Source organism: Physella acuta, unplaced genomic scaffold (assembly GCF_028476545.2).
Source record: "Physella acuta isolate Inbredline_101_S28 unplaced genomic scaffold, ASM2847654v3 ptg001944l, whole genome shotgun sequence".
NCBI classification, from domain to species: Eukaryota; Metazoa; Mollusca; class Gastropoda; family Physidae; genus Physella; species Physella acuta.
Genome location: NW_026733449.1, coordinates 109,417 through 135,114, shown reverse-complemented (window position 1 = coordinate 135,114; position 25,698 = coordinate 109,417). Strand labels below are relative to the sequence as shown.

Genomic DNA, 25,698 nt, shown 5'->3' with positions numbered 1-25,698 from the left:
CAGATGAAATAGAGTTTATATGTTTCTTGACTTGGGATATGAAGAGAAGGTGTAGTCAGATTTTTGCCAGCCGTCTTTACTTTCCCTAACATGAGTTAGATACCCATCAGAGTTGGGTGGACTCAGAAACATGAACCTGGATTCGAACTCGAGACTTTCGGGTAAGAAACCTATAGCGCTTAATCGCTTTAAGCTACGCCGCCCCATTGAATGAATTATCTTATATTCAGTTTAGGTTATAACAAACATGTATTATCACATGTTATTTTAAACGCTTAAATATTTTTTTACAACTTTCTATACTACAGTTGACTTGGCTGAACTTGGCTGTTTCTGAAGATTTAAAAAAGAAACATTTTACTAGACTATTTGTTTCCGCTTTTGAGTATAAAATATGTTACGTTATCTCCCTTAGTCATGAGGTCGATACAAGGTCAAGATCTAGTTTAAACGATATGGATTTCCCAACACTCTTGTTGACATTTTTTAACATGTTGAGATATGCCCAAATGTAACGAGACTCGACAGGATGCGAGATGTGGCGAGATGTGACGAGATTTGACGAGATTTGACGACTTTTGACAAGATGTGACGAAATGTAAAGAAGTTTGATAAGATTTGACGCGATTTGATGACCAAACTAAGCAGATACTAACATTTATTGTTTGACTTTGCAAAAAAAAAATTAAATAATTAAAATTCAAAGGTTTATTAAACATAGATTAGATCTATTTGAATTGAGTCTAAAGTGTACTGATTTCTACCGATATTTTATCCCAGAATGATGAAACTGCTGCACAGCACGCAACCGTACAACCATAACACTAGCCAAATGGTTAGCCGGTTAGAGCGTTCACTGATGTAAACATTGCAATCTAAATATAACTTGTGTCAATGTTTACCTTTTATCCAATGAGTGAGCTACAGCTCACACTTAAAACAAGGCGGGAAACTTGTGTTTATCTCTCGATCTTGGCTGATTCAACACACTTCTGTTCACCTTAAAACACAGTGTGATTCACAACTACTTCTTGAATGTGTTGTAGATCTGAATCCAACATTATCAACCATCAAGTTTGTTGTAGGTCCATATTCAACATTATCTGTTATTGAGTTTGTTGTAGAACCCTATCCAATATTAGCAATCATTGAGTTTGGTGTAAGTCCATATCCAATACTATCTATCATTGAGTGTAGGTTCATATCCAAAGTTATCTATTATTGAGTTTGTTGTAGCACCATATGCAACATTATCTACCATTGAGTATTTCGTAGGTCTATATCCAACATTCTTTTGAACATCATAATACATTTGATTGAATTGAAACGAAGATGGCCCTATTTATAACAGCTAACATATCCCTGGTGTTGACTTAGTGTAGTCCCTAGCATGTGTTACACTCCATTCACATGCTGACTATACAGATAATATACTTGACACAGAAACAGATAAAATACTTGACACAGATAAACAATCACCTTTGCTGGACCATGGGATGTGTTTTTGTTTATTGAGTGAATTAATTGTAAGACTACACAGTAGATAGTGTACATTAGTCAATGTGTTGACAATCAGGAACTCTTTATTATGACATGTATGTTAGATAAAATAACGTGTAATTTGAAATGTGGTTATTTAAAAAGGTATAGGTAGTGATTCATAAAGATACATTTAAGATGGACATAAAGAAGAACCACTTTGGATTTAAAATATTTATCCTCGCACGATTACAAAACATCCGGTTTGCTCAGATGAGCTCGAGCAGTCGGAGTGTCCTTGAGTCCACTCAGCTCTTTTGGGTACCTGCCTCTAGTTTGTATGGCATGATAGTTCACCCAGCACTTGCCTCCGAGATAGTAAAGACTATTAGACATGGCGCTGATATACAAATATCACAAGGATCGTCTGGTGTGAAAGGGTGTGGTATGTTTTCCTTTTATTCCCCAATCGTACCTTACTATAACCTAATTAGTCATTTCTTACCGGAAGCGTTTCACTTAAACCAGGGGTCTCCAAACTTTTCAGTCCGAGGGCCGCATTAACTATCAAATTTCAGTTCGGGGGCCAGTTTCTTCCAGACATGTCTTTGATTTTTCTTGGGAAAAGTTCCTCAGCCATCACCAACAAACTTTTTTTCCGTGGACAAAAAGATCGCCGCGGGCCGGATGAGAGGACCTCGCGATCCGGCCCGCGGGCCGTAGTTTGGAGACCCCTGACTTAAACTATTGAGTTTGGGAAGTAATGTCTAGTATTGGTTACCTTATATCAACACCTGGCATAAGTTGTTCATCATCTACTTGTTTGAAGTAAGGACTATACTCTACTGTCCTGCTTAAGTAACGCAGTTTTCATAAGTGAAGATACAGCTTATATAACATCCAATCAAGACAGACAAAATAAAAGACGTAACGTAAAAGGGTAACACAATCACATTTGAATAAATACGTTTATTTCTTGTCTCCCCTGACTCAACAAAGATTGTATTCGCCATAAAACAAAAACACGTTATGGTTCTCAAGATAAATTGGAGAAAATTAGAATTATAGCAAATAATTTGCATTTTTTTAATCGTATGATTTTTTTCCAAGATTTCTGTCTAGTCGTGCCCTCCCCCATTCACCCCCCTACACCCACACACTTTACATCGTGAGTACACTCCAAGTGCGTTATTCCTCTTGGTGTGGCTTATCATCCTTCACCCCCACACCTCGTGACTTCCCATCACGCACGTGCCAACACCCCGCCCCCTCCCTACCTACGACACTCAGCCGGCTCCTCCCACTGTCCCTGGCCGTTGAGCCACAGGTAGCAGGGGGCCGTACAGCCCACCCCCCCCCCTACCTACGACACTCCGCCGGCTCCTCCCACTGGCCTTGGCTGTTGAGCCACAGGTAGCAGGGGGCCGTACAGCGGCTCCCACACTTGGAGGAGCAGCACTTCTGGCTCCCCGGGCAGTCGACATCCTGGTAGCACTGGTAGTCGCAGACCTCAAGACTTCTGCTCAGTGCCAGGGGACAGAACCCGAGCTTCTCTTTCGTCGGCACTGGTGGAGTAAGGGAGAGAATTTTTGTAATACATGGACCATTGTCTATTGGGGAGGGTATTTGAACAGATATATCAACTAGGCAGTCAACATTTACATGTAATCACGGGACAAAACAATAGGACGAATGAACTTAACCACGCGACAAGATATGTGGGTGATCTTGACCACGTAATACGACGGTGAGACATAAACCTTGACCACATGACAAGGCGGCTAGGCACGTGAGTTTGACCATAAAACAATAATGCCAGACTGGTATATTAGACTATGTGAAGTAACAGCTAGACACGTCACCTTGGCAATACAGCCTGACATGACCTTGACCTCGTGACTATGCAGATATATATTTGACATTTACTACATGACAAGGACAGCTAGACATGTGACCTTGACCACGTGACTATCAAGCTAGTCATGTGACCTTGACCATGTGACCTTCAAGTTAGACAAGTGACCTTGACCCCATGAGTATCACGCTAGATGTGTGACCTTGACTACTTGACTATCAAGCTAGACACGTGACCTTGACCACGTGACTCACATCTCCGGTCCGGCGTGCAGGTGGTGCGACATCCCAGCTGACAGCAGAGGTTCCCCGGGCTACAGTCGGTGTCTGAGTTGCAGTGTTTGGCGCAGCTCCCCCCCGGGGAGACGGTCGGGCAGCCTGGCTTGATGGGCGTGGTGGTGGGGAGGGGCCCCAGGTCGTAGAAGCGGGTGTACCATGGATCTGTGGACGGTTGGTGAGAGGAAACAAATAAGTTATAGGCTTAAGTTATATGATTAGGATATAGGCTTAAGTTATATGATTAGGATATAGGCTTAAGTTATATGATTAGGATATAGGCTTAAGTTAACTGCTTAAGTTATATGCTTAAGTTAAATGCTTAAGTTATATGTTTTAATTAAATGCTTAAGTTATAGGCTTAAGTTAAATGCTTAAGTTAAATGCGTAAATTATATGTTTAAGTAAAATGCTTAAGTTATATGTTCAAGTTAAATGCTTAAATTATATGTTTTAGTTAAATGGTCAAGTTAACTGCTTAAATCAAAGTCTTGAGATATAGGCTTAAGTTAAATGCTCAAGTTATAGGATTATGTTTCAGGCTTACGTTAAATGCTAAAGTTATAGGCTTAAGTTAAATTCTTAACTTATAGGCTTAAGTTAAATGCTTAAGTAATAGGCATTTTGGAAAAGAGATAATCTGTACATTTAAAACGAGTACGTGCTGAAGTGTAGCACATGTCATTAAAAAGTGTGACACTTGTCAGAGTGTGCTACATGTAACAGTGTGACACTTGACTGTGTGACATGTGTCACATTTAATTTCCGTATTACACATGCTAAAGTGTGACATATGTCAGTGTTACATATCTCAGAATTTTTCACATACCAGAATATGATACATGTCCGAATGACACATTTCAGTGTGACACTTTTAGAGTGACTCCTGTCATAGTTTGATATATGTCAATTTAGTATACCTCTTGTCAGATGATGGTAAAATTAATAAAAGTTCTAATCATCAAATCAACGACTGTTAGAGTACTCACCCATACAGGTGATGCTTGGTTTACAGTTGTAGGAGCAGAAGGGTTGTAGCTCTACACAGATGTGGACACCTTTACACTTGGGTACCTAGGGAATATGCAAGCATGGTCAAGTAGAGGCAAGCATGGTCAAGTAGAGGCAAGCATGGTCAAGTATGGTCAAGTAGAGGCAAGCTTGGTCAAGTAGAGGCAAGCATGGTAGAGGCAAGCATGGTCAAGTTTAGGCAAGAAAATTCAAGTAGAGGCAAGCAAGGTCAAGTAGAGGCAAGCATGGTCAAGTACAGGCAATTAAGATCAAGTAGAGGCAAGCATGGTCAAGTAGAGGTAAGCAGGTCAAGTAGAGGCAAGTATGGTCAAGTAGAGGCAAGCAGGGTCAAGTAGAGGCAATCATGGTCAAGTAGAGGCAAGCATGGTCAAGTAGAGGCAAGCATGGTCAAGTAGAGGCAAGCAGGGTCAAGTAGAGGCAAGCATGGTCAAGTAGAGGTAATCATGGTCAATAGAGTCAAGTATGGTCAAGTAGAGGCAAGTATGGTCAAGCAGAGGCAAGCATGGTCAAGTAGAGGCAAGCATGGTCAAGTAGAGGCAAGCATGGTCAAGTAGAGGCAAATATGGTCAAGTAGAGGCAAGCAAGGTCAAGTAGAGGCAATCATGGTCAAGTAGAGGCAAGCAGTGTCAAGTAGAGGCAAGCATGTTAAAGTAGAGGCAAGCAGGGTCAAGTAGAGGCAAGCATGGTTAAGTAGAGGCAAGAAAATTCAAGTAGAGGCAAGCAAGGTCAAGTAGAGGCAAGTATGGTCAAGTAGAGGCAAGCATGGTCAAGTAGAGGCAAGTATGGTCAAGTAGAGGCAAGCATGGTTAAGTAGAGGCAAGAAAATTCAAGTAGAGGCAAGCAAGGTCAAGTAGAGGCAAGCAGAGTCAAGTAGAGGCAAACATGGTCAATTAGAGGCAAGCAGGGTCAAGTAGAGGCAAGCATGTATGATTAGAGGAAAGTGTTGTGAATTAGTTTGGTCAACCATTCGTATAACAAAAACAACGTTTATAATAGTCAAATAGAAACCATAATATACTTCCATCGATAGTGGTGAGGAAAATAATTTCAATCTTCTGTTCAGTGCATATTAAAACCTGGTTATTGTATACGTTTTATATATATATATATATATATATATATATATATATATATATATATATATATATATATATATATATATATATATATATATTCCTCACCACTATCGATGGAAGTATATTTTTAAAAAAAATTGCTGTATAGTATGTTGAAAAGGTTTCCACGTTAAAGAATTCCTTGCTTCTATCTATAACCGACGAAATATTAATACTACACTCAATAGAATAGGTTTTAGATACAATAAAACTGCCAATGAAGGGAAATAACTCACACATTTGTTCGAATGCTTGATATACTTAGCTGCTTCCCCTAGTTGTATGAACTGAAAATTAAAAAAAAAATCATTAGCGATTGTATTACACAAACATGGCAATCTGTGTTTTGAGTCATAAATGTTTTCCTTTAGCTCTGGAGTTTAAAGTCATAAATGTACACATTGATCTCTGGAGTTTACCTGCAACAAGAGTCTTTATTATAGTTTTCTTCATTGATTGCAGTAGAATTTTACACCGATGGGTAATTAAATGTTAAAACAAACTCAAAAGTCAAGGATTTTATAGTAACTACAGAAAGGATATGGTGCAAAAGTAATTGTGGTCGTGATTAAATAGTCAATCAAAGTTGCTATTTCAAAGATGATAGGACCAAACATGTTACTGTTTGGTGCTTTAGAATAAACCGAAATGATGCCTTAGAGTGCAACCATTAATTTTAAATTCTCTAATTTTGCAAAATGTATTAATAAACAAAATTATTAAAACTTTTAATTTGAAGAAAAATATTATTTAATTTGAAAATTTGAAAAAGATTAAAATTCTCAAATTATTAATAAATTGCATACCTTTAATTTAAAAAAAAAACACGAATTTCGTCTATGTCACCAATAAAAATAAGATATTTTTCCAAGGAGACTTGTCAGATGCTCAAAACTACAGTGTGAAGTTAGAGTCATGTTGAAACAGCTGTTGTCTAGCCGTCAAATAAAATACGTGCGCAGCTTTAAACACAGCACCAAGTAGCACCGCACTGAACGGAACGAGGTGCAGAGAGCTGCATCAAGTTTCAAGGCAAGTTGTGGCCAAGCCTAGAGTACATGAGTACTTTGTTGCTTTGTTAGATGGATTTGCTTTGATTAGTGTTGGTACTTAAGAGTCTTACGTCACCATGTCTAAATCTGTCGGGCCGATAAAGCTCCCGTCACTCACGTCAAAATACACGCAGGTGAGCTGTGGTTGGGTGTATGAGCTTAGTATTTGATCAATAAATATGAGAGGTTATGCGCATGTATGAGCTTAGTATTTGATCAATACATTTGAGAGGGTATGTGTAAACCCTTCTTAATAATTTTTATCCTCCGTACTGACGTAATCCGATCCCGAATCACGTGATTTGGGCGTGCATATTGACCTCCGACGAACCCCTAAGGTTCGATCGAACCCAGGTTAAGAACCACTGGCTTACATCATTATGAGTTATGAGATTAGCTATGGTGTAAGAGCTTACATCAGTATGAGATGTACGTGGTGGGTGCATGAGCTTAGTATTAGATCAATGAATGTGCGAGGTAAGGACTGGGTGGGTGTAACAGCTCGAGTCAATATGAGATGTTAGGGGTGGTTCGATGTGTAAGCCGACCGTCGGGGAGTATATAGTCTGGGGGTTAATGTCCTAGACTACAGCACCCCTACACAAAAATATTTTTTAATAAACTAAAAGCCCTGACACACTACGTTGTTCCCTAGCTCATACTACGCAAATCTACAACAACACTCTGCGTTGTTCTCTAATTCATACAACCCAAATCTACAACAACAATCTGCGTTGTTTCTTAATTCATACGACCCAAATCTAACACTGACATTCTACGTTGTTCCCTAGTTCATACGACCCAAATCTAACTGACATTCTACGTTGTTCCCTAGTTCATACGACCCAAATCTAACTGACATTCGACGTTGTTCCCTAGTTCATACGACCGTAAATCTAACACTGACATTTTATGTTGTTCCCTAGTTCATACAACACTGACATTCTACGTTGTTCCCTAGTTCATACAACAATGACATTCTACGTTGTTCTCTAGTTCATACAACACTGACATTCTATTTTGTTCCCTAGTTCATACAACAATGACATTCTACGTTGTTCCCTAGTTCATACAACAATGACATTCTACGTTGTTCCCTAGTTCATACAACAATGACATTCTACGTTGTTCCCTAGTTCATACAACAATGACATTCTACGTTGTTCCCTAGTTCATACAACACTGACATTCTACGTTGTTCCCTAGTTCATACAACACTGACATTCTACGTTGTTCCCTAGTTCATACAACACTGACATTCTACGTTGTTCCCTAGTTCATACAACACTGACATTCTACGTTGTTCTCTAGTTCATACAACACTGACATTCTACGTTGTTCCCTAGTTCATACAACACTGACATTCTACGTTGTTCCCTAGTTCATACAACACTGACATTCTACGTTGTTCTCTAGTTCATACAACACTGACATTCTACGTTGTTCTCTAGTTCATACAACACTGACATTCTACGTTGTTCCCTAGTTCATACAACACTGACATTCTACGTTGTTCCCTAGTTCATACAACACTGACATTCTACGTTGTTCCCTAGTTCATACAACACTGACATTCTACGTTGTTCTCTAGTTCATACAACACTGACATTCTACGTTGTTCCCTAGTTCATACAACAATGACATGCTACGTTGTTCTCTAGTTCATACGACCGCGTCAACTAACAGACGATGAGCCGCCCTTGAAGCTGACCATCGTCCACGGCAGACGCCAGTTTAAAATCTGTCTCAAGATCGCCGACAACGAAAATGGCGACCGTATCAGCATGCGACACCTGGCGGAGATGATCAGCTGTGAGACGGGCATCCCGCCCAGAGACCAGAAGTTCTACTACAAGGATGTGTCCTGGCAGAACCCAGACATGGGACCCTGGTCCCCGGCTCTACGGGACCTCGGGATCAAGAACGGGGACAAGTAAGTTTTACCAGAAGGGGGAGTAAGTTAGGTTGACAGGGGGAGTAAGTCAGTTTGACAGGGGGAGTAAGTCAGGTTGACAGGGGGAGTAAGTTAGGTTGACAGGGGGAGTAAGTCAGGTTGACAGGGGGAGTAAGTTAGGTTGACAGGGGGAGTAAGTCAGGTTGACAGGGGGAGTAAGTTAGGTTGACAGGGGGAGTAAGTCAGGTTGACAGGGGGAGTAAGTCAGGTTGACAAGGGGAGTAAGTCAGGTTGACTAGAAAAGTAAATCAGGTTGAAATGGGAATAAGTCAGAGTGACATAGGAAGTACGTTAGGTTCACAGGAGAATTAAGTTGATCAAATACTGAAACTGGTGCAAAATGGGAAGTCATTCTGTTAGGGGAAGTCACCAAGTTTATTGTTGAAAGTAAGTGAGGCTAAAAAGGGGAAATAAGTTCAACAGGGGAAGCAAGTCACTTCAGCATGGGAAGTAAGCAAGTCTAACTGTGCAACTGGGGCAGTCTGACATAGAGAGTGTTTTATAAAATTTCAAGACCAGCTACGGAAATGTCCAAATGGTGTAGAAATTATTTTTTTCGACAGTTAAAATACGAACCGCGAAACCTTTCACGTGATGAAAGTACACTGTCCGTCAGTTGTATACAGCAGGGTTGGGGGGAGGACAGGTGTAGGGTGGAAGGACAAATGCTAAGCTGCATTAGATCAGCATTGTACACAAGTATTTTTATATTTATGCTAGAGCTTAGCAACACGCGGGCACTTTATCTAGAATATGGGACAGCTTTTTAAAATATTTTAGTTTTTAGAAAAAAGAATATCAGACAGCATAAAAAACATCCAATTTTTTTTTTAAACTAAAGTAGGACAAGAGAAATGTTTAACTTAGTTTTATCGCATTTAAAAATATTCGTTCGTAAATAACAGCGAAAAATGTGTTTAAATATATTTTTTAAAACTAAATTCTACACCGTCAGGTTGGAAAAACTTGTGTGGTAAAAAAATTAACACTCTCCTAATTCAAGCAATTAACTCTTAAACAGAAGATTAAAATAACCCGTTTACACGGCAATTTAAGTAAGGGGAGAGCATTCCGTCAAAGTGGGACTGAGAAAAAAGTTAATTTAATTGGCTAGAGACGGTGGGTCACGGAGAACTAGAGCAGAGGCAATCAATAGGCGGGACAGTCTGTGTTTTAATTGGTTTAGACGGGGTAACCGAGTATTGCAGTAACTGCCCTTGGTAGGATGGTAGGTGTCTGGCACCGTAGATGCCAGGGTCAAGGTCTTTATTCGTGACCTGATTGAACGTGTCTGTAGGTTTATTCATCAGTTGCTTCAGTGTGTGTAGGTTTATTCATCACGTGCTTTAATGTGCCTAGCAAAATCTTACCTGTTTCATGGTATTCAGTTACATTTTAACATTTAAAACGAGTCCTGTGAAATCTTACCTGTTTAATGTGACTTGTTATACCTTACCTATTGTAATGTTATCAGCACAATCTTACCTGTTTAATGTCTCTTTTTATACCTTAGTTAGTGTAATGTTATCAGCAAAATCTTACCTGTTTCAATGGGTCAAGTAAAATATTACATGTTTCAATGGGTCAAGTAAAATCTTACTTGTTTCAATGGGTCAAGCAAAATCTTACCTGTTTCAATGGGTCAAGTAAAATCTTACCTGTTTCATGTGCCTTCTCATATCTAATCCATTTCCATGTGACTAGTAAAAAAAAACATCTGGTAGCCTTCCATGCACCGTTCCCCGACTACACCCCCACCCCTTAGACTCACTCCCACCCCCACCCCCGCCTAACTGTCCCTGTACCCTCAGGATCCACCTGGTAGCCTTCCATGCACCGTTCCCCGACTACACCCCCCACCCCCACACCCCACCCCCACCTAACTGCCCGTGTACCCCCAGGATCCACCTGGTAGCCTTCCATGCACCGTTCCCCGACTACACCCCCACCCCCCACCTTACTGCCCGTGTACCCCCAGGATCCACCTAACTGCCCCTATACCCCCAGGATCCACCTGGTAGCCTTCCATGCACCGTTTCCCGACTACACCCCCCACCCCCCACACCCCACCCCCACCTAACTGCCCGTGTACCCCCAGGATCCACCTGGTAGCCTTCCATGCACCGTTCCCCGACTACACCCCCACCCCCCACCTTACTGCCCGTGTACCCCCAGGATCCACCTAACTGCCCCTATACCCCCAGGATCCACCTGGTAGCCTTCCATGCACCGTTTCCCGACTACACCCCCCACCCCCCACACCCCACCCCCACCTAACTGCCCGTGTACCCCCAGGATCCACCTGGTAGCCTTCCATGCACCGTTCCCCGACTACACCCCCACCCCCCACCTTACTGCCCGTGTACCCCCAGGATCCACCTAACTGCCCCTATACCCCCAGGATCCACCTGGTAGCCTTCCATGCACCGTTCCCCGACTACACCCCCCACCCCCCACACCCCACCCCCACCTAACTGCCCGTGTACCCCCAGGATCCACCTGGTAGCCTTCCATGCACCGTTCCCCGACTACACCCCCCACCCCCCACACCCCACCCCCACCTAACTGCCCGTGTACCCCCAGGATCCACCTGGTAGCCTTCCATGCACCGTTCCCCACCCCCCACCTAACTGCCCGTGTACCCCCAGGATCCACCTGGTAGCCTTCCATGCACCGTTTCCCGACTACACAGACCTCAGCACGCTGGATGACACGGAGAAAAAGATTAACGGGCTGGTCAAGGAACTCAGGTGTCTGTTCTACACCCTACACGGCGTGAGTTGGACTTTACTGCTAAACTTAGGGGTTCAACCTAACAGTTTAACTTTACTGCTAAACTGATCGGTTAAACGTAACAGTTTAACTTCACTGCTAAACTCAGTGCTAAACTTATCAGTTCAACCTGTTTAACTATACTGCTAAACTTATCGGTTCAACCTAATAGTTTAACTTTACTGCTAAACTTATTGGTTCAACCTAAAGTTTAACTTCACTGCTAAATTTATCAGTTCAATCTAACAGTTTAACTTTACATCTAAACTCAATAGTTCAACCCAATAGTTCAACCTAACAGTTCAAACTAACAGTTTAACTTAACTGTTATACCTTATAGTTAAACCTGATAGTCAAACCTAGCAACTGTTACACATGAGAGTTTTTAAACAAAATAGTAATTAATTCTAACAGTTGTTAAACCTAACATTTGTTTAACCTAAAAGTTGTTAAACATTACAGTTACACCTTATTAAAGTAAATATTTCGGAGAATCTTAGGTGTTAAAGTGAAGCCTTACAGCTTTTAACTAATTAATTAACCTATCATCTTAACCTTAGACTTAAAGTAATAGTTAGATCGAACACTGAGCTAAACCTAACAGCTTAACAAACTTAAAAACTGTAGCTATTTCCTTACGATATGCTTGTTTAGTGTGTAGTGTGTAGTGTGACTCTTGTGTCCAAATGTTGTTTTCTTGTGTCGTGTGCAGGACTCCTGCCTCTCACCGTGGGTCACCCTGTCGCAGCAAAGTGTGAGACGATAGAGGGAGGTTTAGAGGAAAGCGGAGGGTGGAGCGGGGGGGGGGGACAGACGGACAGACAAGCTGAAGATTAGTGTGTGAAATGTCAATTGAATTAGACTTAGTAATGGAGCATAGTTAAATCACCAGAAATTAGCATTGTGGTGGTGGGGGTGGGCGTGGGGTGGGGGTGGGTGTGGAGGTTAGTCTAGCATGCTCAGCTTTTGTCTGGCTCAGCGGAGCAAGGGTACTCATCTTGGTGAGGGCGCAATAAGTTCTGATGTTTCACTTCCTCATGCTTGACCTCTCATGCCTGCTTATGAAGCATCAACTACTTTATTGAAGCATGGAACAAGCGTATCAACTACTTCATTCCTTCTTTAATCATCTAAACGGTCTGGCTCTTACAGCAAGTATAATGGTAAATGGAGCGGAACGAATGTGTCGAACCGTGAAAAGAAAAAAAATATCACATGTATAGAACGTTTTTCAGACAGTAGGCTCTAAACTTAGCAGATCTATCTAGGAAATAAATTCACACTCGAATAATTGTAAAACGAAAGTATATGGAATTTTACATGGGCTGATAAATGTCAAGTTGACGAATTGGATACTATATGACAGTACATGGTAAATCGCATTAGGACGATGTTATACAGCTGGTGACCTCTTACAGCTGTGGCATTATACGGCTGGTGGCATCATACAACATCTATATATATATATATATATATATATATATATATATATATATATATATATATATATATATATATATATATATATATATATATATATATATATATATATATATATATATCTATATATATAATTCTCTTCTTCGAGCCGTTAGAAAACAAGCTGCAAACGCTCTCCCTACCTCCCCACCCCTACATGGTTTTAGTGAGCTGTGTTCACTCTAAATGTTTACAAGCAGAGCCAACGATTTTAAACGTAAGGGGGGGGGGGGGGGAAGGAGGGGGGAGGGAAGGAAAGGGGGGGGGTTATGGTCCTTAACGAGCTACTTATAGTGTTTTAAAGAAATATTTTCAGTGTCAGCGTTGGTACTGTCGAATTCACAAATTATGAATTATTGAAAATTAGAAACAACTAAATAGCGGCGTATGTTATGCCGCGGGCCGGCTCGTATATATATAATTCTCTTCTTGAAGACGATAGAAAACACCAAGCTACCACACCCACCCTCACATGGTCTGGTGAGCTGTGGTTCACGCTAAATGTTTACAATCGTAGAGCCGGGTTTAGTGACGGCTATTAGGGGCAGAAAATGTAGTTTGAAACGATTTTAAACTTATGGGAGGTAACTAAGAGGAGTTTGCTTTCAAGGGGGGGGGGGGGGGGGTAGGGGTTGGGGGAAAGAAGGGGGGTATTGTCCTTAACGACCATCTGATAGTGTGTTAAAGCAAATATTTTCAGTGTCAGCGTTGGTACTGTCGAATTCACAGATTATGAATTACTGAAAAGTAGAAAATAAAACAACTAAATAGCGCCGTATGATACGCCGCGGGTCGGCTCGTGTGACATAATACAGCTGGTGACGTCATACAGCTGATTACATCATATAGCTGGTGACGTCATACAGCTGATTACATCATATAGCTGGTGACATTGTACAGCTGATTACATCATATAGCTGGTGACGTCATACAAATGGTGACATCACACAGCTGGTGACATCATAGAGCTGTGACATCGTACAGTTGATAGTATCACACTAATGGGGGCATCACACAACTGGTGACACCATGCAGCTGGTAGCAATACACAACTGGTGACACAACGTAGGTGAACCCCAAACCCCCCCTCACCCTCCCGTCTCAACTACGTGTACAGAGGAGGTGAGCTAAAAATAGCTGAACTTGTACAGAATGTATGTCAGTCAGGTGAGCTACCCCTGATCTAAACGAACTATCTGGGGGAAAAAATAATGCCGATAGTAAATGAAAGTATGCGATAAAAACTATTTAAAGCCTTGGGGATTTCCAACAAGAGCATTTGCATTCCTTTTTTATCACGCCCCCTCTCTCTCACTCGACCTGTATTTCTTTTCCGCTCCGGACTCACGTTTTTACATTTACCGAATTTTAAAAAACAACGTTACAATAGCAAGAAAACAATTTTTATGTGCGCCCCTGTTTCGTTATATGCGATGTCAAGGCTGTAAGTGCTCTAAATTGTCGGTGGTGTTGTTTATGTTTGGAAGTCAATTTTTACCTGTATTTACCTGTAGGATGAAAGTGTTGAGTGTGTGTGTGTGTGTGTGTACGGCAGACTTTTTTCTCCCGGGGGCACTTGATATTTTCGGGGGTGGGGGGAGGGGCGGACTAAATTTTCCGGGGGGGAAGGGCGTACACTGGTAAAAATAAGGATTAAGTATTTTCTATATAAATTTTCATCTTGTTCGGGGAAGGTTAGATTTTCTTCAGCGGTGGGGGGGGGGGGGGGGGTAATGCCTCCGAAGAGATGCCTGGAAGAAACACTGATGTAGGGGGGGGTGGGAGCTAATAAGTCTACATAGATGGCACTGTGTTGTTTTTTATCATTTACTTTAAAAGACAAATCAGAAAAGACACCACCGGTTGTGAAATAACATAACGATGCTTTAGAATTAAATTTCAAGTAGGTAATTAATATTTATAACAAATACCCATTTTTTCCGATTGCTATAAAAATCCTGAAGCAAAGTATCATGTGTGAAATTCCTCACGACTCTTCTGGTTAAAAATACTTTTAGCAGACGATTATAGATCCCGTTCACCATTTAAGCTAATTAAGGAAATGGAATAATTAAACAAATATACTGTTACCACAGGCTAATAAATCATTTATCTCTTAAAGCAGGCCGAGAAATGGAGACATAAAATATAATACGTTATTGACTCTCTAGAGAGTACAAACAGAGTGAACACTTTGTGTTAAAGGATTAGATATATATATATATATATATATATATATATATATATATATATATATATATATATATATATATATATATGCGTGTATATTATATGTCCATATTACATCTTTATATCATATCAAAATGTTATGTGTGTATTATTGGTGTATGTACTGAAGTGATGTGATTGTTGTATGTGATGTAGTGTTGATTGTTGTAGGTCCACGAAGGATATAAGGAGGGCAACAACCAGCTGATGGCCTTGAACCGTTTAAAGCAAGGTTTCGAGAAGGTCAAGACTAGTCTGATGTCTGAGATACAGGTATGTGTAGCATGTCACGCTCATGTGATAATAGGGGATGTTGAATGGGTGAATACAGATTATTTTGTGAAGGTATAGTGGATATTGCGTGAATTAATGTTGGATATTAAGTGAAGGAATGTTGGATGTTAGTTAATGAATGATGGATATGGGTGAACACATTTTTACATAGAGTGATTGAATGTTGGATATTGAGTGAATTATGTTGGTAGAACAAATGATTATGGATAAGTGAATTTGTATTATGATTTATTTTCTTCTAGATGAATTAATAAGATCTGTATTATATACATCATTGTGGTAATTCTTTAATAGCCCATTTCTGTTATAGCCCTGTACGGCTTATTTCTGTTATAACGCAGTGGTTCATAGAACATGAACAAAGATCTAACCCCGACTCCCAGAAATCACATCGACACTAGAAATTTCACGTAACGCGGTTACTCTCATTAAGAAAAGATTCACAGACGTAAAATAGAAAGTTTACAGCAAGAATTTTATGAGTTGGCTCGAGGGTCTGTCATGAATTTTATAACCTTCCGCATTAGCGTCTTCCCAACGATATTTTATCTTCGGTATAAACACGGCACCATGTAGTCGTAAACCTAATTAAATCCCCCAAATACACCATCCCAAAATAAACTAATTCTATGAAAGCATGTGTGTTTCTTACTTAGAAATAATTTCTGTCCTTTTGGCTAGATTGGGTAATAACGTACTATAATTAACAATCTATTTGCCATAAAAAACATTTTTTTTCTGGCACGTATGTTGTTTTTTATGCAGATATATTTTAGACTTACCAGATAAAAATACAATATGCTCAAATTATCAGAAAGTGTGCCTTCGGGAAAAAAATTACAGATATTTCGCAATAATTTTCTTCCCTTGCCACAAGCTAGGAAGTAATAATTTAAATAATTTTAGAAATAATCGGAAATTTTGAAGTTTTTTTTTTTTTTTTTTTTTTTTACTGCCTGAAGGTTCTGAATAACCTGCATTTTGACCACCGCAACATGTTCGGTCAGGCCAGGAGACGTCAGATCGTGGACAGCACACAGAGGCAGATCGACAAGTGCACCGATGCCGCCACCGCCATTTTCCACAAACTTGCGCAGGCGCACTACATCGCCAATGTGGGTAGGATCTACCCTCGCGAATACAGGCTCACAGCCTCGGCCAACAGATTTTGCTAAACTTGAAAACATAGTTAGCTTTCAAATGTTTATTTTTGATGCTTAATTTTAGCCATCAATTTTTATTTAAAATACCGCAGTAAAACAGAAAAAAAACACGTTATATTTTATACTTGATTTTACCATTTTGTTTTAGATATTTTAAAAACAAAAATATTTGACACAAAAGAGCGTTCTATTAAAAACATACTCAAAATTGAAATTAGCTTCTTAGCTTATCTTTTTGATGTTTATTTAAATTTCCTAATTATCTTTCTTTCTCTGGTTTTCAAGTAGTTGAATATCTTATTTTTATTTATTGGATTTAAAAATTTAAAATCAGCCAAATCACTAGTGTAGCCTACGCTAGCTCTAAAACTTGTTAGCGTGTTCGCCTTACACAGAAGTTGTATGAAAGAGATTGTATCAATGTAAAGTTAGTCTTAAAGACATTTCTAAAAAAATATTCCTGACGGTTTAGAAAGCCATAGTAAATGTCATTTTTGACACAAGTCTCGTAATGTGATATGGAGGATTCTGGTTTGTTTTACTCGCCATCAATAGCAGCCTCACCAACACAAATGTTCAATTTTATTGATCTTTGTTGACAACTGTTTTTACCACAACGATGAAAGCTGTTTCAGTATTTAGACAGTTGGTAAATAAATGGGTGAATGCATAAGTATAATTCATTCACGACATTACAACCTAGATGTCGATGTAGACTAAACGAAAATGGTGTAGTTAAAATGTTATGATTAACCCTTAATGGGAATGTTAGAATAGTCTTTATGTAAATAACCACCAATGTATTAGTTTCAGTCAATTAAATTTTTTTAAAATATATTTAACAAATTATAGGCAAAATATTACTCTTTACTTTAGTCTTTTAATTATACTTTAATAATAATCTACAAATTATAGCCGTCTTTTCAGTGGCGTCGAGAGGTCGGTTGTCACCCGGTGCGGCACTTAATGGTGTCACCACCAGAGGCCGTAGCGACCCTTCCCGGGGACAAACAAACTTTCAATTTTCGATTTGCACCCCCCCCCTCCCCCAACTTCGAATTTTCGATTTGCACCTCTTAAAAGACTATTTAACACTCGAATTAATCACTTAATTAAGTGGAATTATCATTTCTCTCAATATATTTTGCTATTTTTTGCATGGTGTCACCACACCAAGTAGAAAGTGTAATGTTAAAGAAACTTGATAGTTACCAGACACAGACCGCACCATACCAAGTAGAGACTGCTGGTGGGGTAAATCATCCCGTCCCTCATCAAGTCTTTGATTGCTGCAACTGGAACATAAAGACAAGAAAAGCACTCCATCATCAACTGAAACAAATCCTAATCGTCTAATGCCTTCTTAGATCGGTTAATAGGGAAATACAAGTTTAGTGTAACGTTTATGTGTGTGTGTGGTCTCTAAACATATTCCTTGTTAAAGTCTGACAGCAATTAAAACAATGTTTCTTCCAGAGTTTTTTTTTCTCCGGGGGGGGGGGGGGGGCGGACACTAGTAAAAGTATAATATGATAACTATTTAAATTCCATCTCGTTCGGGGGGGGGGGGAGGGCGGTAGACTGGATGAAACTGAATTAAAAGGTTGAACTAAGAAGGGATTAAATAAACCTTGATTCGATGGATTAATGATTAAGCCATTAGCAAGATTTTCACTGTAAGTTGACGTATTTTTCATTTGTTAGACTAGTTTCACTAGTTTACTCATATAGATTCATACTAGTTACACTTTCACGGATCGTATGTTTCTAGCTTCAAACGAGATAAACATTGACGTGAGTGTATTAGTTTAGTTTCAAACAAGTTACACTGCTGTGGATGTATGATTCTACTTTCAAACTATGTCGTGGGCGGGTGTAGGACAAAAGCCAACATCCAAAAGACCGACAAGACAAAAGGCCGACACGGACATAAGGCCGTCATGGACAAAAGGCCGACATCCAAAAGGCCTATTAGTTGTCGGCCTTATTTCCTGTCGGCCTTTTGTCTTGCCGGCCTTTTGGATGTCGGCGTTTTAGCTGTCGGCCTTATTTCCTGTCGGCGTTATTTCCTGTCGGCCTTTTGTCCGTGTCGGCCTTTTGTCCGTGTCGGCCTTTTGTCCGTGTCGGCCTTTTGTCCGTGTCGGCCTTTTGTCCATGTCGGCATTTTGTCCGGATTCTGTCGTGATTCTAGCTTCAAACTGTTTACACTTTTACGCATGTACCCAGCAGCCATCAAGCAAAACTTTGACGTGGGCGTATGATTCTAGCATGAGACAAGTTACACTACGGCGTGGGCGTATTCACCTAGTTCTAGCCACTAAACTTACATATCCTTTTGACCGTGTTTGTTTTCGTTCATCAAAGCCAGCTTCAAGTGTACGGCCATGTTCCATCATTCATGTCCTGTAAACTTCATTTCATTACATTTTTAACGCGGATTCTTTTAGAAACAAGCAAGTTTTTTTTTTAAGATTTTGTTTTGGAAAAAAAAAATTCCATGTTACCTGTATTCAAAAGACAGGAAATTTTAAGCGAGAGAAAAAATGATGTTTTTTTTCTTGGAATATCAAATAACCTAGCTTGGCTCCGTTGCAATCCAACCAGAGCAAACATCTAGCGTGAGTACTATTGTAGTACTCATCTGGTTACCACGGAAAAACATATGCGCTGAGCATTATTAGTATTAACCAGAAATTAACTACTCAATATTGTGCTAAAAATATTCGTCCTAATTTTTTTTTCTAAATTTTATATTTATGCTTTCCAAAAATGCACTTTTAGAATTTTGTTTTATAAATCACACATAAAAAAACAAAGAATGCAAGATGGTACTTTTTTAAATGTATACCCACTGCAACTTTTATCCCGTCGCGAATAAATTAATTCGAAGTTAACTAGAGCAATTTAAAGATTACCTAAACAAATAAGATGTGTATCATATTAAATGTTTAAATGAAAAAAAAATGTCAATACAAGCGATCAGAAATAAAGTCGTTTTATTTAAAAAAAAAAAAAAAAAAAAAAAAAACTTTCAGTGCCCTTTCAGTTCGGAGTGGTCTTTTTATAACTTGCCACCCATCTTAAACGAATTTAAAACATGACAAGGTTTGAGCCTCGGATTAAGCTCCAATGGAAAGAGCGAGACATACTTTGGATGAGTTTCCATAATTGTGAAGCCATGTCTAAACGATTGCATCCAAGTGGATAATTATACCGAAGCGTCTGTTCACGTGTGGAAACGGAGTTATGCAAGGGACATAACCTTTCTAAAAGTATACCAACGCTGAAGTTCTTTTATTAAAGAAATAAAATTTAAATGATACATTTATTCATTGTTTATTATCAAAAAGTTATTTGATTTCATGTAGTGAATATTAAATTAATGCGGAGGTAGCTAGTATTTAAATTAGTATCTTCAAGTAATTACTGAAATACAAATATTGCACGACATTAAATTGCACGATATGATATGCAATATTTTAAGCCCTATATATATATATATATATATATATATATATATATATATATATATATATATATATATATATATATATATATCCTATATTTGTAAATTTTAAATTTAATATACAAGTTGGCAAATTATAACTCCAAAAAATCTGGCCTACGCTCTAAATGGCGTGAGAAAAGTTTAGAAACAAATGTTGCAATAAGCGTGGGAAGGGGGCGTATTTTACCTATATATATATATATATATATATATAATCTGATAGCCTTTATTATAAGTCGCTTCGTTCGCGTACCTTAGAGTTCAGCAGCCCTTTGTGAGAAAATTGGGAATTTCTTTATCGGGTGATATTATTTGTTTGGAAATTAAGGAGGTTTTTTTTAAACGATCAGTTTTTTTTAGATAAGCGCTATAATAGAAGATTTGGATTGTTTCGATATTTATAGAATAAAGCAAATTGGATTCACATTTAGTCAATTAAAAGATACATAAGATAAAATACGTATCTATATAAATATAAAGAGAATGAATCATATCTTGATATTTTATTGTATAGTGTTTAAAGCGTTAAGAAAAAGATCAAATACGTCTTACCTTACCTAAATATCTTGATTATTTTTTTTTATTGGCAGCCACACATAAATGATGTGCTTTTATAATGTGAGTACTAAATTGTTCTACTCAAACATCTCTAGTCTACATACCACTCTCTAGAAGCTTTGGAAAAAATAGTTTCCAAACTCATGAACGCAAGCTATTTATAGGACTGACCACACATCAACTGACTGTTGATTCGCACCAGAAATAAACCAATCAACAATAAGAATAGAAGCTGGGGAGCGCGCGTGCGCAGACAGCAGACGTATAACTGTCGTCATTAGAGTATCCATGGCTTGTAGTTGTCTGCAGTTTCCGTGAGTTTTTTTTTGGCGACCTGCAGAAAATTTAATGCTCATCGACGATGCTATGAATATTTTTGTAAGGCAGATAACTCTGTTTACCGTGTGTTTTTAAGGATTATGGTTTTTAGTTTACACAAAACAAAATGACACGGGGTTTCACTGTCTTTTGTTTCGTAATCTGCGATGTATCACTAGGGGCGGGTAAGACTCGGGTGGGGCACAACAAGGGGGGGAGGGGGGGGGGGGGTTAAGGCTTGGGTGGTACACCAACAGGGGGGGTAAGGCTTGGGTGGAGCACAACCAGGGGGGTAAGACTTGGGTGGGGCGCCACCAGGGGGGGGGGTAAGACTGGGGCGGGACACATGGCAGAAATGTTGTCAGTGCTCCAGCAAACACCATATCACTTTTATAGCAGCTAGACAGTTATTGGGATGGAATTGATTATAATAATCGTTGTTTCTTTCAAACATTTTTCTCTAGAGGAGGCGGGCACTTGAAACTTCGGGGGAAGGGGGGGTGGAATGCTTAAATTTGCGGGAGATAGAGACATACTGGTTAAAGTTTATAATTTCTAAATACATTATCTATTTTCTTTCAATTTCGTTTTTTGAGCACGGGGGTGGGGGTATTGTTCCCCCCCCCCCCCCAACATTCGTTTATTATGTAGTTTTCTCTATTTATTCTTGACGTCTCAAAGAGCTTTTGTTTTTAATGTTTCCATACTGATTAGTAAAAAAATGGGTATGCTGATAAAAGACGATTTAAATATTTTTTAACCAATTCCTTCTAGAATATTTAATTTAATGAAGCTCTAAATATCATACAGCCAAAAAATAAACTGTCGAACGAAAAGATGGTTAAATATAGTTTCCGTTTAAAGTGTACGTAAATGTGTAATCTGAATTGTATTAGGAAAAAATGTAGGGGGGGGGGGTCGGAATTGGGCAGCAGGTAGTTTGAGTGGGTGTAGTGTATGCTTGTGGGGTGAGGCGAACATTTTATCTGTAACTAACGTACCTGTTGCGCATCACTGTGGTCTAGTTCTACATACCAGAGTGACGACACAGTTATAAGTGTATCACCAGCATGTTACTAATTGTGTTTTTTTAAGTGTGACCCCGTTTTCTAACACTAAGTTATCTCAGTGTAAACAGGGCCGGCGCTTTATTGGATCTGAGCTGTAGAGGTGGGGTTTGTCCACACAACCGCCCATACGCCCAATGGGCGTGCTGTATAAAAACGTTAAGTGTACGTTCATCTTACTCGGTAATAGTCAGGTAGGACACAGCTCAGCGACCAGCCAGATGTAAGGATTGCTGCCCCTGTGATATATATATATATATATATATATATAAGATTTTTAAAAATTCGTTGTAATTTTTTTTTCTTTCTTTATAATCAGTTTTAGATTTAGTTTCAGTGCTACTTAGATGGTAGTGCTGTGTTCCTTGTAAAAAATTAAAAGTCTTAATTAATTGTTATTTTAGGCCTACGTATTTTAAGTGCAGTAGTGAGTTCTAAAGTATTAAGTGACGATTGATTACATTAAAGCATAAGATAAGTTTCATTGTGTTATTTTGACGAAGTAGTTGAAATGATATTCTGTTACGCCTACTTAACTCAGAAAAGTAGAGTTGTTGATAGAGAGGTAGGGAGTGGGGGGTATGTGGCTGGTGACGTAATAAGGGAGAGAGGCGGCAATCTATATGTGCTTTCCTGCTGATTTATGGCGGTCGTACTATTTATAGAACATCTAATGGCTTGTAATTGTAATGTCTAACAACAAAAAATAATAAATACATTTTGATTATGTATTATTTATGTATACTGAATGGGGAGGGGGGGGGGGGATTGGCAGAACTTGATAAAATCATTTTTAGCAGAATGGCTCTGGGTTTATAGTTTTCCTACTTCTTTTGCTTTATTTTATTACATCCTGAATGTATCTGGGTTATACATCATATTATCAGGCCAACTTATGGGAAATGTATTTTAGGAAAGGAGGAATGCAATAAAATCCTACGTACCAGTTACAATCTATGAGCCTATAAGTGGGTGCTCCAATTTCTCGGGAGCCTTATTTTCAAAGGTAAGTTTGTCGGATGCCAATGTGTCTTAATTTTTTTTCCTAACATTTCTTTTATTCGAGTTCCTGTTGTCATTTTACCTTTGAAATTGTTATGACGGGATCTTTTTATCAGGGTCGTTTTGTCGATGGTGCACTTACCGTGATGTAAGCTGAACATCAAGCACCAGCAGTGCCTACATTTCGTGGTTCTCTAAAACTACAGCTGGGTCAAATCTTAATTTCCTGAAAAACTGCGAAGTTTTGTGACGACGAAACCGTGGAAAAAAGACAATTATCTGCCCCTTCTTAACGCCCATGGTCGGCTTTCATGCGTGTAAACAGCTCACTGCGGCAATAATTTGGTTATCTCCCCTTTCGTTATTGAGAACGGTAAATCTTTTATTTACAATATTTCCAAAATAACCCACCGACAAACATACAGATAGACAGCTAAACAGCAATAAACAGTATATAAATAATAGCCTTTAATATTATAAGTTTATTTTAATTGATACAAATATTGTGCGTACTATAATTGTTTTTCAGCATTTTGGCTGAAGCCTCGCCTTATTCGCACATCTTTTTTAATACTTTAAAATGTTATAATAATATTCAGAGACTGTTTTTTTTTTCCTTTTTTAAATGCCGCTGCTTCTGATAGTAAAAAAAGTAACTTCATTAGATTTATTTGTTTAAGTGTTATACCAGCATGCCAACAGTGTTTATAAACACTTTTAAAATGTCATGTCTATAGTCCTTTGGTGTCGTAAATTGTGAAGAACACATGCTGACTGTCTTGATGCATATCAAAGCTTTAAAACGTGTGTGAATGTTAGTTTTTGTACATTCCGTTGTCTACTTTGATCTTGAATGTCTATAGAAGTTCTAGCTCTCTGTACATAAAATTATGTGTGTGTATATGTAGACAAATGATTCTATCAAATTGCACCCTTACATAATTATGTAGTAGGCTTTAAAATGTAATGTAATCACTGCGAATCAATAATTAATTAGTAGCTGCTGCATTACATGTTAATTTTTAATTATTAGAAAAAAAGATTAGAACTTCTAAAGCACAATTGCATTTTTTAAATATTTATAAAGATGAAAAGGTGAAAGATCATAAGACAGTCTCACAAGTTTATAAACATCTATATGTGTGAATCCAAGTATGACGATATTGCTCTTATCTTTCTTTCGTTTTTTTTTTTTTAATTTTTATTTTGACAGGAGCACTGAAGGCCTAAAGCAGTGGTTTTTTAACCTTTTTGAAGTCCGAACCCCACAAGTTTCATACGTGCATTCACTAAACCCTTCTTAATCGTTCGATCGTCCGCACTGATCGTTGCACCTCCAAATCGACCCCCGACAAAACGACCCCGTCAAAAGGGCCCCGACTAATTGGCTCTCGTCAAATGGGCTCCCGTTATACTGACTCGCGACATATAGACTCCCGACAAATGGGCTCCCGACATTTAGGCTAAAGACAAATGGACTCCCGACATTTTAGCTCTCGACAAATAGGCTCAGGACATATTGGCTCCCGACAAAGTGGCTCCCGACATATTGGCTCCCAACAGAAGGGCTCACGACATATTGGCTACCGACAAAAGGGCTCCCGACATATTGGCTTCCGACAAAATGACTCCCGACATATTGGCTCCAGACAAATGAATCGCATTACCACTATTGGCATAAAAGTAATCATTTGTCCTACATCCACTACCACTATAACCTGTTTTAAATGCCTGCATGAAATTGTTTTCCATGAACCAACATCAATTCACAAACAAAGTGAGCCCTTAACAGCTAAATTTCACCAATTCTAAAGTTTTGATAACGTTTAATTTACAACAGAAAAGATATGTTGCTTAAAAGCGAGCACAGAAGTGTAAATGTATGATATAAATGATGTTTACAGGATAACGACATTTTGTTTTGATAACCTACAAGCATACTGCAGGTAGGAATGTACAGCGTGGACCCCTCTTCCCCACACAGAGTTGGAACAGCATATAACCGACTCATTTATGGAAGTCATAGATAGATGGCCCTTAACTTAAAACACACTATTTCTTATACTAAATAAAATAATATAAGGCCTGTCGAACAAGAGATGCATACGTTATATTACTTAAGCGTGTTGGATAAGCTAACTCTAAAAAATATTGATGAAGGGGTCCCACTGGCAGCAGAGTTTCTTCCAGGCATCTCTTCGAAAAAATTTTACCGCCCCCCACCCCCCACCCCCCCGAACGAAATGAAATTTATATAATTTATATAGAAAATATATGCTTTTAACAGTGTCCGCCCCCCCCCCCCCCGAAGAAAGTCTACCGCCCCCCCCCCCCCGAAAATTTCAAGTGCCCCCCCGGAGAAAAAAGTCTGGAAGAAACACTGACTGGCAGGTGTCATATTCAATGAGACTGTTTTGCCAGGAGACTTAGTCTCTACGGAAACCGTATTGTCAGTTGTCATTTTGTCGGGAGCCAAATTGACAATAGCCTATTTGTCGTGAGCCAAAATGACAGGAGCCTATTTGTCGGGAGTCGCAATGACGGGA

General features: G+C 39.1%; 2 protein-coding genes across 3 annotated transcripts; one reads left to right on the top strand and one right to left on the bottom strand.

Annotated features, from left to right (window-relative positions):
* Positions 1-2,821: 2,821 nt before the first annotated feature.
* Positions 2,822-20,940, bottom strand: LOC131931321 (WAP four-disulfide core domain protein 2-like). Of its 2 annotated transcripts, none has more exons than XM_059288075.1 (6): positions 20,760-20,940; positions 17,912-17,994; positions 5,993-6,043; positions 4,599-4,683; positions 3,589-3,774; positions 2,822-3,044 (listed from the first exon to the last, which is right to left on the bottom strand). In XM_059288075.1, the coding sequence occupies exons 2-6, from the start codon at positions 17,972-17,974 to the stop codon at positions 2,839-2,841; spliced, it is 591 nt and encodes a 196-aa protein (XP_059144058.1). In that variant the 5' UTR covers positions 17,975-17,994; positions 20,760-20,940; the 3' UTR covers positions 2,822-2,838. The 2 variants fall into 2 exon arrangements, with proteins under 2 accessions (XP_059144058.1, XP_059144057.1); XM_059288074.1 differs by having other exon boundaries at positions 20,765-20,939.
* On the top strand, positions 6,770-16,907 carry LOC131931320 (uncharacterized). The gene is made up of 5 exons (XM_059288073.1): positions 6,770-6,942; positions 8,470-8,741; positions 11,411-11,537; positions 15,414-15,515; positions 16,499-16,907. Exons 1-5 carry the CDS (start codon positions 6,886-6,888, stop codon positions 16,709-16,711), a joined length of 771 nt encoding a protein of 256 aa, XP_059144056.1. The 5' UTR covers positions 6,770-6,885; the 3' UTR covers positions 16,712-16,907.
* Positions 20,941-25,698: the final 4,758 nt, after the last annotated feature.